Source organism: Pipra filicauda, unplaced genomic scaffold (genome assembly GCF_003945595.2).
Source record: "Pipra filicauda isolate LSUMZ 115617 unplaced genomic scaffold, ASM394559v2 scaffold12_size5214236_pilon, whole genome shotgun sequence".
Classification (NCBI taxonomy): domain Eukaryota; kingdom Metazoa; phylum Chordata; class Aves; order Passeriformes; family Pipridae; genus Pipra; species Pipra filicauda.
The window spans coordinates 2,743,119-2,757,800 of record NW_024103763.1 but is presented as its reverse complement, the minus strand read 5'-3'; the positions used below and the strand labels follow the sequence as shown (position 1 = coordinate 2,757,800).

The 14,682-nt window shown below is 37.6% G+C and overlaps 1 protein-coding gene and 1 long non-coding RNA gene across 2 annotated transcripts in view; one reads left to right on the top strand and one right to left on the bottom strand.

The window, feature by feature from the left end:
* MAP7D2 (MAP7 domain containing 2) overlaps positions 1–14,682 on the bottom strand; it is a 38,661-nt gene that overhangs the window by 8,146 nt on the left and 15,833 nt on the right. The window contains exons 6-11 of the mRNA XM_039378162.1: positions 14,543–14,653; positions 13,125–13,247; positions 10,104–10,252; positions 9,005–9,132; positions 1,069–1,301; positions 564–690 (exon numbers count right to left, since the gene is read on the bottom strand). Coding sequence (XP_039234096.1) covers positions 564–690; positions 1,069–1,301; positions 9,005–9,132; positions 10,104–10,252; positions 13,125–13,247; positions 14,543–14,653 — 871 coding nt within the window. The remainder of the gene's footprint in view (positions 1–563; positions 691–1,068; positions 1,302–9,004; positions 9,133–10,103; positions 10,253–13,124; positions 13,248–14,542; positions 14,654–14,682) is intronic.
* Positions 2,733–3,979, top strand: LOC120322500. Its single transcript, XR_005562257.1, has 2 exons — positions 2,733–2,919; positions 3,845–3,979. It is a non-coding gene; the product is annotated as an uncharacterized LOC120322500 (long non-coding RNA).

The window sequence follows — 14,682 nt, the reverse complement described above, 5'->3', positions numbered from 1 at the left end:
GCATCCCATCTGGAGAACAACCTAAAAGCTTGCTCAGAGAATAAGCCAGAACTAGAATTTTGCTGCTTAGATACAGCAACCTTCATTATGCCCAAACTCCTAAAGCCCTCAGTGCTTACAGCAGAGTTGGGCGGGAAGGTGAATTTCAGGTTAATTTGTTGAACAATACAAGCCTTGCCATTTAATGCAATACTACTACTGCAAGACTGTTTCTTGTATGTGATCTAGCTCATTTAAAGCTGCCTCAAATATTTTTTTACAATGTAAAATACTTCAGGTATGTCCAGACTGCAGTGTGCAGTACACTGCAGTGTGGACATACCTGAAGTATTTGGATAAGTATTAGTTTTTTCAAGCTTCTTAAAGAGGCCAAATCATTGTTTTCTGAACTTCACTGGTCATAGAGGCTGCAAAAGACATTAATGAAATATGAGTCTGAGATTAAAGAAATTAACAGCTACATGTAAGCTCCCACTTGACTCTAAAACTACCACAGATTCAAGGATTTTCAATGATACACCTTTAATTATTAGGTAATAACTTTCACAAAGCAATAGACATGCCTTTCCCGTTCTTCTCTTTCCTGCCTCTCCTTTTCTTCCTGTTCTTTCTGCAGGCGGGCCTGTCGTCTTTTTTCAGCTAGAATTTTTGAAGCTTCTTCTGCATCACTTGTTCCTGCCGTGATCTTCCCTAAGAGAAGAGGACCAAGGATGGAAAGTTTAGCAGGGAACAAAGACAGTGAGTGCTCAGCAACTCCAAACTCGCACAGAGGCTGAAATGGGCCTGGTTCACACTGGAAGACACCTTTTTAAAAGCACCCCTCAGCATTTTCAGCAGACAGAATATGGAGTAGGTAAGGGCATCCTGGAATTTCAGCATTTTCACATCCTCGCTAACAAGTGGTTTTGGTACATTAGTGAAAACTATACATTTACAGGTTCCAATATGTATCTTTACACATCCTCATAGCCTATGACAGAGCAGCTTCATGAAAAGAACAGCTCAGCACTGCATAAAAGTCTCAGGGACCCACGATATCTTGCAATATATTCTTGCAGTAAGACTCACCTTCACTATTCTCAGTCTTCCCAGCAGAAGGCAGGTGCTTCTCAGGAGTCACCTGGCCTGCCTCGTCAGTGCGCGCTCCTGGGGACTTCTGATGGCTGACATTTTCTTTCTCCTTGTCTGCTTTCTTTTTAGGAGTTTCCTGGTTGAGATTGGAAGTGGCACGATGCTTCACAGGAGAAGCTGGATATTGTTTGGTGTTTTTAGGAGACTGTGGGTAAGTCTTTGCAACTGTCCTGATGAGGGAAAACAAAAATCAAAAGAGGCCATGCGTTACACAGCCTGGAATTGAACTCCCACTTCACATATGTCACTCTTCTCTTGTGTTTCTGGCTACGTAGGAATACCAGCTGTTTTGCACAATACTGAATAGAATCACCTGGATGCAAGTAATCAGAACTTGAAATGCAGGGAACTGGCATGCAAGTGCACATGATTACAGCAAATTCTCATTTAAATAGACCAGCAACACTGTAGTGTTTAATAGGTCTATGCGAGACACAGGAAATCAGGGACTACCTAAACTGATGATTTTAGTAATGACCATTTCATAACAATTCTGTCAACATTACTGCATTCTACAGTCCTTCTCAACATTTAAAACAAAGCTATGGCTGCTTTCTGTCTGTAGAAATTATAATGAGATACAGTGTGCTGCTTTCATCTAAATACCACCTTGCCAAACATGGTCTGTTTCTAACAGTACTCGATTTTCAAAAAAAGCACCAAATACTACTATAAACAAAGGTAAAGCTGAGTACTACAGAAAGAGACAGAACTGACCAAACCATTGTACCATCAGCTCTGCTGTTTCAGTTAGTGCTTTAATCAGCACCAATGGAACAGACTTAAGACTCAAAATTCAGCCCTTGGAATTCAGCCAGCTGCACCTGTGGAGATGGTGATGCACAGGAGCAGTGCAGCCCACTGATTGTCTGGCTGTTGCACACTTCAGGTGCAGTGATAACCTCACTTCTGAAGTCAGTTCAGGGAAAGTGGAAAGGCAAAGATACCTGATATTCACTGAAAAAAGGTGCACATAAAGAGAACAGATTACCAGGAAACATAAAACTACCACAAACACCATTCATTATTTATGTAACACCAGTAACTAGCACTTATAACATTAAGAGAGGCTGGGCTGTGTAACTAAATATAATGAGAATAAAGAGATTACAATCTTAAAATAATGATTTATGTGAGTCCCATTAGAATAAATAATCCTACATTAAATTGAACATTACACATGTATTTTTAACCTTCTTTATGGAAATGCAATTATGATATAAATGTATTATCCTTTATCACTTTTTTCATCTACACAATATAGAGTTTCATATACTATAACATGTTTTCTGGACTATACACTCATTCTGGCAGACCACAAAAATGAAAAACATGAACAATGGCTGAAAATTAATGGACTGGAGTGGCAAGTTTTATATAGATGTAACTATAATATTGTGTAGTCAGAGACTATTATAACTGGAACAGCATTTGCATTACAGAGCAGACAATAAAAATTAGACATCTTTCAACTCCCCCCACAAATTTATGAATTCAGTAGAAGAAAGGGTTCTTTTCCACCATATTATGCTGCATTTGTAAGAGATTGAGATGCTAGAATACAGGGAGCTCATTCAGAGCTGCCTGGTTTGTGGGGAGGAAGACACTGCAGAGAATTGCACCATCCGTACTTTCTTACTCCCACAGAAGAGCCATCACAGACTCCAAAAGCCCTCGGGCTGCAGGAACAGTAGCACTCAATTAAATTGGAAGTTCAGCTCAGGTACCCTCTGCCTGCAGGCCCAGGAGCTCCCTGTCAGCTCAGTCCTTGCCTGAGTTAAGCTGTAGGTAAGCCTGTTCTTCTTGGCTTCCTAACCTGCTGATCCTGACATGATGTCCTGGCTTGTCCTTGACTTGCCTCAGAGTAAGGCCTTGGTTGGACTCTTGGTTGACCCTGGTCACCATCACCAGACCTACCCTGGGCCCTTTTTGTCTGCTATGGGATGGGGTCCTGTGGGTGAGGTCCCTGTCCTTGTCTGCCCTGCTGCCACACACTACTCCTGCTGCTCCAGGACAGAAACAGGCTTTGGAAGATGAGAACAGCCAAGTCTGTTTCCAGATCTTGAAAAAAACAGCAAAGGGAGAAGCCAATGAGATTGGTTGGTGTTGACCAAATTGGGGTTTAGCATTGTTTTTAGATTCCTTTTTAGGATATAGATGGATTTCCAAGCCCTTCTGAAGGCAAAAGCAGAGATTTCAAGGCCCCACCTACACGTGTACATCTCACACGTGTCTCATCATGACAGTCATTTCCAATTGCATTTCATAAAAATATAACTGGTAAATACGAAGTAAACAACATTTTTTCTTACGTTTTTCTGTAGCACAGAGGATGCTTCTTGCTAATTAGACACTTCTTCAAAGCACAGTCCCTTCTTGCTGTATTTGGTTTACGTTTCCAACTTTACCACACATTCCTTGCAATGCATTTTATTTAACTTGTTGTGACAGCAGGAGCAAAACAGGCTAATAACTAAGGCTGAGTCATTTTCAGTGTCAGCACAGAAGTAATTGTTCTCTAATAAAGACATGACAATCAAATTAAAGAGCTTGGTAGGAAGGAGTCTAGTCATGAGAGCTACGTATCTTGCACTGCACAGGCATTAGAGCAGACTGGCTGTACAACTTAGCTGTTGGACTAGAAACATGTTGAATGCACTATTTAAGTAATACATCTTTGAACTTTTAGACTGACAGTAATTTTTTGTTACAGCTTTTGGGCCGGAATAACAAGTATGGCTTTGCTTCCTTTAAAGCAAACAAAAGCAAGAAGAAGAAGACCAATTACTACAGTGCAAGGAGTGAAAACATGAGAAAGTCCATCATTAATAAGAATAATTTTTCAGAATTTTTGTATCATTTATTTGATGCCAGTAGAAAGTAGTAAATCAACATTGTTTTCTCCCTTGTATTTAAAACATATAGTCAAGTTAGCATCTTTAACATTCTTAGACACAGGCAAAATTGTTACTGGAAAAAACACTCCTTCTAAATAGTATTTAAATTATGCTGCTTTACACCAGAAAGGGCCAAACTTGATTGTGAAGATAGAAAAATGGGATAATTAAGGAAAAAAAAGTATAAAAACTTATATAGGAGTCTGCTTAGGTTTAAAAAATGTTTTGTTTTTGACATGGGAGAAAATGAAAAGGATATAACGAAACCATGTTAAGAAAGTGGGATCACAGAATTGTGCCTGATGAGGATCAGAGAATTAAGATAACAAATCACTAAAATCCAAGAAGTGGCAGCATTTTAGCTGTCTGACAGCTCACTCATCTCAGTAACCAGATTTTACAGGGGAATACAGAAGTACCAGAAGCATCTTCCTCCTTCTGAGAAGATATTAGTTTTCTCACCTAACTACCCTGTGTTGGCATGGGGGCAGCAGCATGCAAGAAGTTGACCCCTACATGCACTGCTAGAACCTCTATCAGGTGTGAGGATCCACTGATCCTTAAATTACAGTGGCTCTTATTCAATTATGAAAGGGATAGGCCATACTGAAGAAGAATGTCTCAGGAAGAGCAAAAGAAGGGTTCTGTACTTACTTTTGCTAAGCAGAGAAAATAAAGTACATGTAGCACACGAGTCAGAGGTCACATCCAATTCTGACCATAAACAGCACAGGAGAGAACAGCAAGCTTTCTTGAAAAGCCAGGTACGTAACAGGTCGCTGGTTATGGCTGCTCAGAAAGCTGACTGTGAATCACAAATCTGCAGCAATGCCAGAGCTGCATATTTTTTTCCACTATATCCCTATTAATTCAACAAAAGCTCTGCTGAAACCACACTGAGGACTTGCATGTTCTCCAGCCTCCTTTCTGACATTGCTCTGATCACAAGCTATTCCTGGGTTCTGACATTTTTCCTCTGCTGCCTGTGATATTTTCTCAAAAGCTGTTTTCTTTCACTTAGTTTTGATCTCTTCTAGCAAGAGACAGATTCATTTCTCTTTTACATTTCTTAAAAGAGTACAAACTCAGTATAGGCCTGTAGAATTAGGTATTTTGATAGCTGTGTTATTATAGATGTTTCAAAATCTTGAATTGGCTCATTATCTAGCCAACTGCTGAAAAAACCCTCAAAACAGTCTTGATCTAGCATTCTACCTGTTGTTTTTATCTTTCCAAATCAAAACAAAGATCAAGAGTAGTATATGTAGCACACATGAAATAAAATCTGGAAGTAGGTCACTGCAGGACATACAAGCTACTTCTGTGGGGAATTCACCATATGCAGACACCTTTCCAATAACTCATTTTTAGAAACTTTTACAAGTTTGGGCTTTTTTTCGTCCTACTCTACGTTCATATTCCAACAGTATTCTGTAATGTGATTGAACATGTGCTTTTCTGACACCAAAAGCATGTCCCAGTGACTGCAGTGGGTTGTCACCCACAGGAACCACCAAGTCAGGGGTTCAGTTAGTGAAACCATGAGCAAAGAACAATGACATAGTCTGGGATCTGGAAATTAAACATGACCCACCACCCACCAGCAGTGCTGAAGTCACTCTTCCCTTCCCCCCTGCCTTTTCCTCCTTCTCACATGACGTAATGCTTTGGCAAAAGAATGTGACACAGAGGCTTGTCAGAGCTTTCCATTTCTGTTCACTGGCTTGTACTACGGTTTATCTGAAGACACTTAAAACTAAATCATACTTCCTTGATTCAGTCAGGTGCCATTGATTGCAAAGGGACTATTTACCCAAAGACATGTGAAGGACACAGGCTTTATTGCCTTCCCGATCTATAAGAGAAGACACTTACCTATTCTCTGAGGGATACCGCAAGAATAAACCGATTAATGTATAGATCTTTGAAGATGAAGCATTGAAAAAAAAATTACCCAAACCCCTGGTATTATTGATCTTGTGAAAGATCTAAAGAAAAGGAGCACTTACACAATCAGTATCCAAGAGCAATTGATAAAATTAGAGATAATGTCTCAATTATTCAAACTCTAATCCTTTAACTTTCATCTTTGTCAACTGATCTGTGTTAGATTCAAAATAATAGTTTTGGATTTCTTTCTTGTGTGACATTTCATGATATATTAACTTTTCCACATAACTTCAAGTTTTGAATTCTTTCCCTGTTTTTAATTGTTGCTCAGCATATTTTTATTTTTTCCCCTTTTCTCCTTTTTACACCCATATCTGTTCACTCATTTCATCTTGGACGTTGTGTTTTTGGGCTGTCCCTTTTTGCTTTCTCACTAAAATCTGCACATTCAAACATTAGTATTTTATTTATGTTATTACTGCAACGCTGTTCTGCCATCAATCACTGTGTCTCTTCAGGTTGAAGTTTTATTGTCTTGTTTGATCCTGTTTCAACTACTTTACCATGATAAAAAGAGCTTTTTAATTAATAAATAATGAAATAACATATAAAGAAGACAAGCAATTGCCACTGAGAAGCCAAGATGACAACTACAATGAACTAGAAACTAGAACAATACCAAGAAAACTTGAATGTCAAGTCATATACTTTTAAGAAGAGAAATGCATAGAGCTAATTGTCGTCTAAATCACTGGCCATATTTGATTCTCCCCCCAACAGCTTTCAAAGATAAGGTGCTGTGCAGGATCAGTAACTACTAATGCTGTACAATATGTACTCTTATGTCTTCCAGAGTAATTTTTTTGGCCATATGATGTTCTGGAAGATTAAACTTATAAAGGATCATTAGGTTTGCAAGGAAAATGAGTATTTGTATACATATTTAGTCAGATTAAAAGTATACTTATATGGCAGATAATGATCTTGCTGGTCAGTGGATTTAAATACAGGCAGTAAGGCTTTTGGAACCTTCCTTTAGATAAATTGAAAATTAACTGTGGAACTTGAGTTGTATGAAAAATGCATATAATTATATTATTATTATTATTGTTTATATAACAATACAATATAGTGATCATAATTTTTTATTTTAAAATTATGAGGGGAAGTTTTGAAAGTGCTGAAGCAGAACTGTCTTTCTGGAACCAGTAATACACATGCATTTAAACTCTATTGTATCTCTCTAAGATCAAGGAGGGTGTTTTAATTGGGCCATGTTAAGATTAAATGCTCAGTAATACATTTCTAGCTGTGGTCAGAATCAGATTCTCTTGAGAAAAGAGAAGGGGGGAGAAAAGGATCACTACTGTGGCTCACAATCACATAGAAACTCACCAGTAGGGTTCTTAATTACTCCATGAAGCATCTGTTTCTTCCTCTAAAAATAGTATTCCTTAAATTCCTATATTCCTTATAGGAATGAAAACATTTTACTATAAAAAGGTTCCCATAATCTGCACCTCTGGGAAAAAAGTTCTCCATCTTTGCCAAACCTTTTATGGAAATTAGTGCTACAAATTAAGACTGGGCATACTTTTTTCATGTAGCCCTAAACATCTGTTTCACAAAAGCTTTTTCTTTTTACCCCTACACGTCTCTATGATGGTCTACACTGACCTTTTGGATGTCTGCCCATCAAGAAGCACTTGACTCTCAGCTATCCATTTTGCTTAAGTACATGTGTCTCTTGGTATGTCTCATACTGGCTGAATGAACTGAGAGATGCTTTCTGAACAGGGAGTATCAGTACTTGTGGAATAATACACATTTTTATAGCTCAAACTTTTTTCTGTACGTTGCAGAGTGCCACTAGACAATTATCTGCTCAAAACTGTAAAAACTCTTGAATGTCATTAACATTTTATATCATTCCATTTTTCACAAAATGTATGTAGTTCAGAATCTGACAATATTATATATGATATTGAAAGTTTGAGGATTTGTAGCCTTATAACATGAACCAAGAATTGCAGTGTCCCAGTTACATACAAGGGGATGTCTAAACCAGAAAGAATGTCCAGGGTCAGATGGTTTCCTGTATGTTGTTTAGCCCCACATTCACACACAAAATCATTCTCCTATGCCCTCAGAGCTGAAACAGAAAAGGAACACCAGCTAGTGTTTGAGGCAGAAGAAATTTGTCAGAAAGGGGATAATCAATATTGGTTCAAAATATGGCCAGCTGCAGATTAAAAAATGATAAATAAATAAAATAAGACAAAAAGATACAATTTTCAAGACAGAAGTGGGAGCCATGAACAGGGTCTAAGAAAAAAACAAACCAATCAACCAGCCAAAAAAATCCGACAACTACTGTAGACCATGACTACTTTAGCACACTTCTACATTTGAGCCAGACTTAATATTCTGTTCTAAGAAACCTGAAGACCCATTTGCTTAGACTTGAGTTGCAAGCTGTGGTACACAGACTAGAGTTTTCAGCAAAAGACAATCAAGAAAAGCAACTCAATGCAGTAAGCCCAGACATTGCTCTGCATTGCCCAGTCCACAGCTCTACATTAAAAAAAAAAGAACAAAAAGCAACAAAATCACAGAGGTCTGCAAATGAGCAAAGGTTAAAACCAATGGTTTAGATGACACGTAGTTAAGTATATTTATGGCACCAGATGGTCATGACAACAATAGGAAATGCATATATTAAATGCTGGAATTTCTAGTTAGTATTCATGTTGTGTGCATTTCTTCACATTAGGCAGTTTCTTCAAAATCAGATAAAACAGAAGCATATTTAAAAATAAATGTTAAATAAAATTTCACATGAATTATGAAATGCACTAGAATCTCAAATGACTGAGAAGAGGTAGAGAATTGTTTCTAGTGAGCACTAACACAATCTTACATATATTAGATTCATCTCCATCTCTCTTTTGTATATGTGTGAATGTATAACTAAAATTAATTAGATTCTATACAACACTTCAAAGGAAGTTCCTCAGGAATCTGTGGCTTATTTATGGGTAATGAGAAGTTCGCAGCATATTAGTCCACTAATAAGAAAGGCATACTTAGGTGTTGCAGGTGATGCAGATCTTCTGGACATGGCAGCAGGAGAATCAGACCTTCTCAGTGGAGATCCCATTCCAGATGATGAACCAGGTGTTGTGGGTCGCTTCTCTTTCTTTATCTTCTCAGTCTAGAAGCAGAGTTCATTTTAGTTTCCATAATCAGTATCAACAAATCAAAAATCTATTTGATTGTTTTATTAACAAGATGGAATATAAAGTGATTTCTGTAAGAAACATTTGAAAGTTTTTTAAACAGCAGCTCACAACTGAGTTTTTTGTTCTACACAGACATAACACACAGCCACCCCATCTTGCATGGACATAGCATACAAGTTGCAGTAATACCACATCAGAGCCCTCTGCAAGAGTTCTTGGGAGGGATGGTGGCGCTGGGTGGAGTCTTCAAAATCATATATATGCCCCTGCAACACCTCCTAGATATGATCAGTACTGCAACCAGGCATCTCACAGAAATGTTGCTGCAGGTAACACTGAATCACACCTAAGACTGACACCACACACATCTTTACTCTCAGCTTTGGTCCTCTCACTTGCAGCTAATTTAGATGGCATGAATTCCTGTATTATTAACTATTACAAGACACAAGACTTTATGTGAATTTTACAGTCCTCACATATGCCTTAATCTGTGTAGACTCAGTGAAGAAAGAGTTAAGTAAGTAGTGTAAAACAGAGGCACTGTCAATACACTTGGTGAGTTTCTGAAATATGTGAAGCTCGCTCATTAACCAGCAAGACTGGATAGTCATACTCAGTGGGAGATCCTATTTGTCTTCCCCATTCCCAGAAGTTACAAATAAGTCCAAAAATATACATTTCAATGCCTCAGTTCCCTGAAAATACAGGTGTGTTGCTGTTTCAAATAGCAGCACTCAACACTGATTCTCAGGAGGAGGAAGATATCAAAATGCTGCTTCGGTGGAGCACGAAAGCAACAGACCTTTGCAAGGCTTACTTTCTTATTGCTGTTTCTTACAGCAGGGCTAGCATTTTATTTGTGTTTATGTAAAGGGAGAGATAACAAGCAGAAGCAGCACCAGTTTACCCAGCAGTGAAATCAAAACCATTGCAAACCCACCTGAGTAACTTCGGCTGCAGGTGCCCCTTTCATGGCACTGGAAGTGGAGGGTGAGGTCGCCTTCTTCCTGTCGGTGCTCCGAGTGGGAGAAGCCTTGTAGGGAGACTTAAGAGGACTAGCTGGTGCTACACGAGGACAGATATGGAATACTAAAGAGTTATAGTACAATAGCAAGAGCAAAAGGGAGCACAGACAGAGGAAGTAAAGGAGAGGAGAAGACAGCATACTTTTATGTTATAATGTTCAAAGGTACTTTTAAAGGTTTTTTAAATAAGTGTTTCAAAAGATTACAGTATGTAACACATTCAACATGGTCCCATGTTTATTAAAAATATCTCAACTGAAGGTAACATTTTACAAGATTTTTTAGAAATTATCTCTAAAATATTCTCTCTCACATACTTTTCGAATCACCTGACTGTGTGATTATTTTTTCCTCTGAAAAGTCCAGCTTCCTTTGCATATGATAAGAAGAGTAATCAGATAATTCTAGTTGGGAGACTTCTGAACAAATACCGCAAAACAGGAAAGGTGACAGGAGCATAGGGAGTGCTTGGGGGTTTTTTTTTAAAGCTTAAACATGGTAATGGCTCCTAAATACCTTACTTACTTTTCAAAATAATACTTAATTTTAAAAAATTAACCAAAAATCCCCAAACCTAAACTAAATGCTGCTGTAGGTATTTCAGTTATTGTTATTTGTGAGAGACATCAGTTTGAGTGTGACACACACATTCCAGCTTACAGGGCAACTCTTTTTTTATTTGCAATATGAACAGGATTTTTTTAAAATAGTATATTTTACTCCTGGTTTTGTTCATATTGCCTTCTAAGATGAAGCCTTCACATACATATAGAACAATCAACGGAGTATATCTTTTATTAATAAGACAGACATTAATTGCAACCAAGTGACAGTGTGTTTCCAATTATGGTCAACTAAAGTCAAGAAGGATACTGACTTTGGAAAAACAGTAATTATGTGCTAATGTAAAGAAACTCACATTTCCAATCTTTTTTTTTTAATTGGAGGCAGTCTTATAAAACTTCTTATGAAGCCTTTTTGCATGCTTTCAAGTTTAATTAGACCTTTGTATTCTTTGACACACTTTCCAGCAAGCTGGCGTAAGGTCACTGAATATTAAGAAAAGTGTTCAGAAACTTGAAGCCTGCTTAAGATAAGTATTTTCACTTCAACTGCTAAAAGAATTAATTATGTGTCCAGTAACAACTGTTTGCCTGAATATCTTAATTCAGAGTGACATTAATAATTTATTGCCCTGGAGTCTTAAATTGAGGCTCCTCATTTCTAAGCATACAGAAATGCAGGAGCAGAGCAATTTTGACCCCAGTATAATGAGCTCTTGGAAGGGAAGAACCCTCTCCCCTGTTCAGGAACCTACTTCTATGGTGAGAATTACATGACAAATGGGAGATCTCGCTCAACAGTTTTCCTGGCAATTACTGACAAAACTGTCAGCTACAGTCCCATTGCCTTGTGAGGAAATGACAAGAGGATGCTGGTTCAGAAAGCTGTTCCCAAAATCAGCTCTTCTGTTTCAGCTCAGTGAGAAAGGAGTTTGCAGTCCAAATGGTATCCTTATTAGACATGCCAGCATGCTACTTTAAAGGTCCTGTGATGGAGAGTGAGATAAAGCTGGGAGTTTACAAACAAAACTAGTAGGGAAGGAAAAAAGTCATCCCTATTGATTTCTTTGATATCAAATACAACATGGAAAACATCATCTGTAGGTGGCCCTAGCAATTCACCTCAAAAGCTTAAGCAGAATATACTGATCTAATTTTGAGTTGGTTTTTGCTCACTCTTAGCAGTAGCTGATCTATGAGCACCAAGCAAACTGGGAATTTTCTCATGGGCCAAGTACTGTATGACAACATCTTCGCTTCCAGTAGAGGCTGCTTTTAATGCAGAAACAAGAGAAGCAATTTTAGAGCCATTCAATATCAATGTCCTTATGCACTGAACAAAGAAGCAATGCACAAGGGAAAGTAGGTTTACTTTGCAATTTTTTTTAAAATAGCTTTGTATTAAAAGCACTGATGCAAGACCTAAGCCTATTTTAATCATGGTGTGTGAAAATATTCAAAGATGATCAGACTTTATCATCTAAATAATTTAATCCTGAAAAAATGTTTCCTTTTGCAGACAGGCATTTGGGTGTGTTCTTTGGTGTGTTTTTTAGTGTTTTTTAGTTTGTTTGTTTTATTAAAAGTAATATCAGCAGTGAAGCTTTTGTCATGTTTCAGCCAACACTGTGACTAGGTATAGCTTTGTAAGTAGAAACTACTCTGGAAGTCAGGCACTTGTTTAAGTATTAGCAGGACTGGAAACATTAGTTTTGTAGATGTTTGCAAAATAATGGGTTTACCAGACTACCATTTACAGATAGGAATGGTAAATATCATCCCTTAAAGATCAATAATTTTTGGAACTGACACCTTCTTATCAGTATCTCTGCTTTTTCCTCTAAGTATGTATCATTTTATATGTATACCTAATGTATGTATACCTAAATATATATATATAAATACACTGTCACACAGTTAAAGGCAAAAAGGTATTTAACAGCTAAGAACTGGAACCCTCGTAAAAATAATTAAAGCTCAAATGGTGCACTGGGATTTTTGTTCTACATACTATTTGAGTATGACAGGGATGACATTAATAAATCAATCAAAGCCTCTGAGAGGTGTCACACCCTCGTCTAAAAACCTGTTTCTTACATGAATACATTCAGCTTTTTAATTGGCTTCAGTTTTAATGATTTTGTTTTGTTTTTTTTTTTTTCTAAAATAGATATTCAGGACAGGACAGACAAGACAATGTGCTTTTCCAAGATTTTAAATACACTGCAATCAGGACCAACTTAGTTCATCGTTGATTTTGTACCACCATGTAAATTGTCATTTGGTTCATGGTACTCCATTTCTTTCAGCAACTACACAGATGCAGCCACAAATATACCTGAATGGTTTCAAAGTGAGTAAGTCACATTTTACCTGGAGTATTGTACTGCTCAGAAAGCATTAATGTACTTCTGCTTCTGGCTAAAGATGACTGTGTGGGAGTCAGCAGTCGAGAAACAATAAAGTTTTCCATTGGACTAAGATGCATGCGGTGAGCTGAAGGATGGGAGCAAATAAAATAAAATTCAAAATGTAAATAAATAAAACGATGTTACATAAAAATAACTGAAACAAAATGATGAAATGATTAAATGAAATGCCGAAAACCCTGGAAGTGCTTGAGATTTAAAATATTTGAAGATGATTTTCATTCCCTCTGAAAAAGGTTTTCTAGTTTCTCCATCCTTTTAAATCATTTTCCCACCTGTACAATAAATATAGTAAGGTTAAGACTGTGTTGCATTTTGTTCTTACTCAGAGGCATGTTCCATTATGTAAAATGGTTGCTTTCATGACTCAGCATGAAAAAGGTTTGTCTTCTTCCCCAGTAGAAGAGGTAAAACATTTGGTATAACAGCGCAGCTGCTCCCCAACGTGCCAACCGAACTGGGACTGCATTTAAAATTTGCCATCTCACTGCATTATGTAAGTCTTATTTATACAATATGCCTGCATTCCTTCCTACTCCATAAATGTAAGCATCAACTATGTAAGACATATTTATAGATGTTCCTATTACACGTATATACAGTCATCCATCAAAATAACCTCAAAGGTACTGATGAGGTTATTTCATTAAGAAATTCAGAACTTAAAATAAATGTACCTTCTCTTTTCATTCTAAAAACAAGCCTTTGTAGTCACTTATTTCAGTAAATACATTTTTTATCATTAGACTTTAAAGAGGGAAAAAAAGAAACACATAACAAACCTAAAAAAGCCAAAGAGTTCACAGTGAGATAAACCCTTCGATCCTCTTTTTAGTGTTTAGTAATCACTAATCCTACAAGATGATCATCTTTTGCTGAGTCTCTCATGGATCAGAGTTTTCTAACAAATTAAAGGGCTCTACAACTCTGGTCACCAGATTGAAGTGTCCCAGGTGGCTCATCGGACGTACTCCTGCCCACGGTACATCCCATATCTACCATCAAGCCACATATTTGGTTTGCTTGTTTTTCCTTATTTGGCCAGAAGGTCACGAGCAGTACAGTTATGGGAAATTGCTGCAGTCACAGCACGTACTTACAATCTTGTTTGCTGGAGTATCAAAACTTGAAAAAGAATCAGTAGAAAACCCACAGCGTTTGTTGCTGGACTATGATCTCCAGCACGGCAGCACAGTCATGGGACAGGCTACAGAACTACTTCATTGTATTAATTTAAAAATGCCTCAAATGTTTGAGCTCTTTTGAATAACATACATAAGCAAATCACACAACTATATGGACAAGAAGTGCTTTAAGCAGAAGGAGAGTTTAGGCTGGCAGGAGACCAGCATGTTCACTTGCCTCTGTCGGGGGAATGTGTTATGGCCGCGGTGGAGGAGGAGAGGCGCTTACTGATTGGCGAGTCCATTTGCTTTGGCAGATTCATTGTAGAAGCTGAAAGTTTGTCACATGCTGCAGAGAAACGCATTGAAGATATTTGT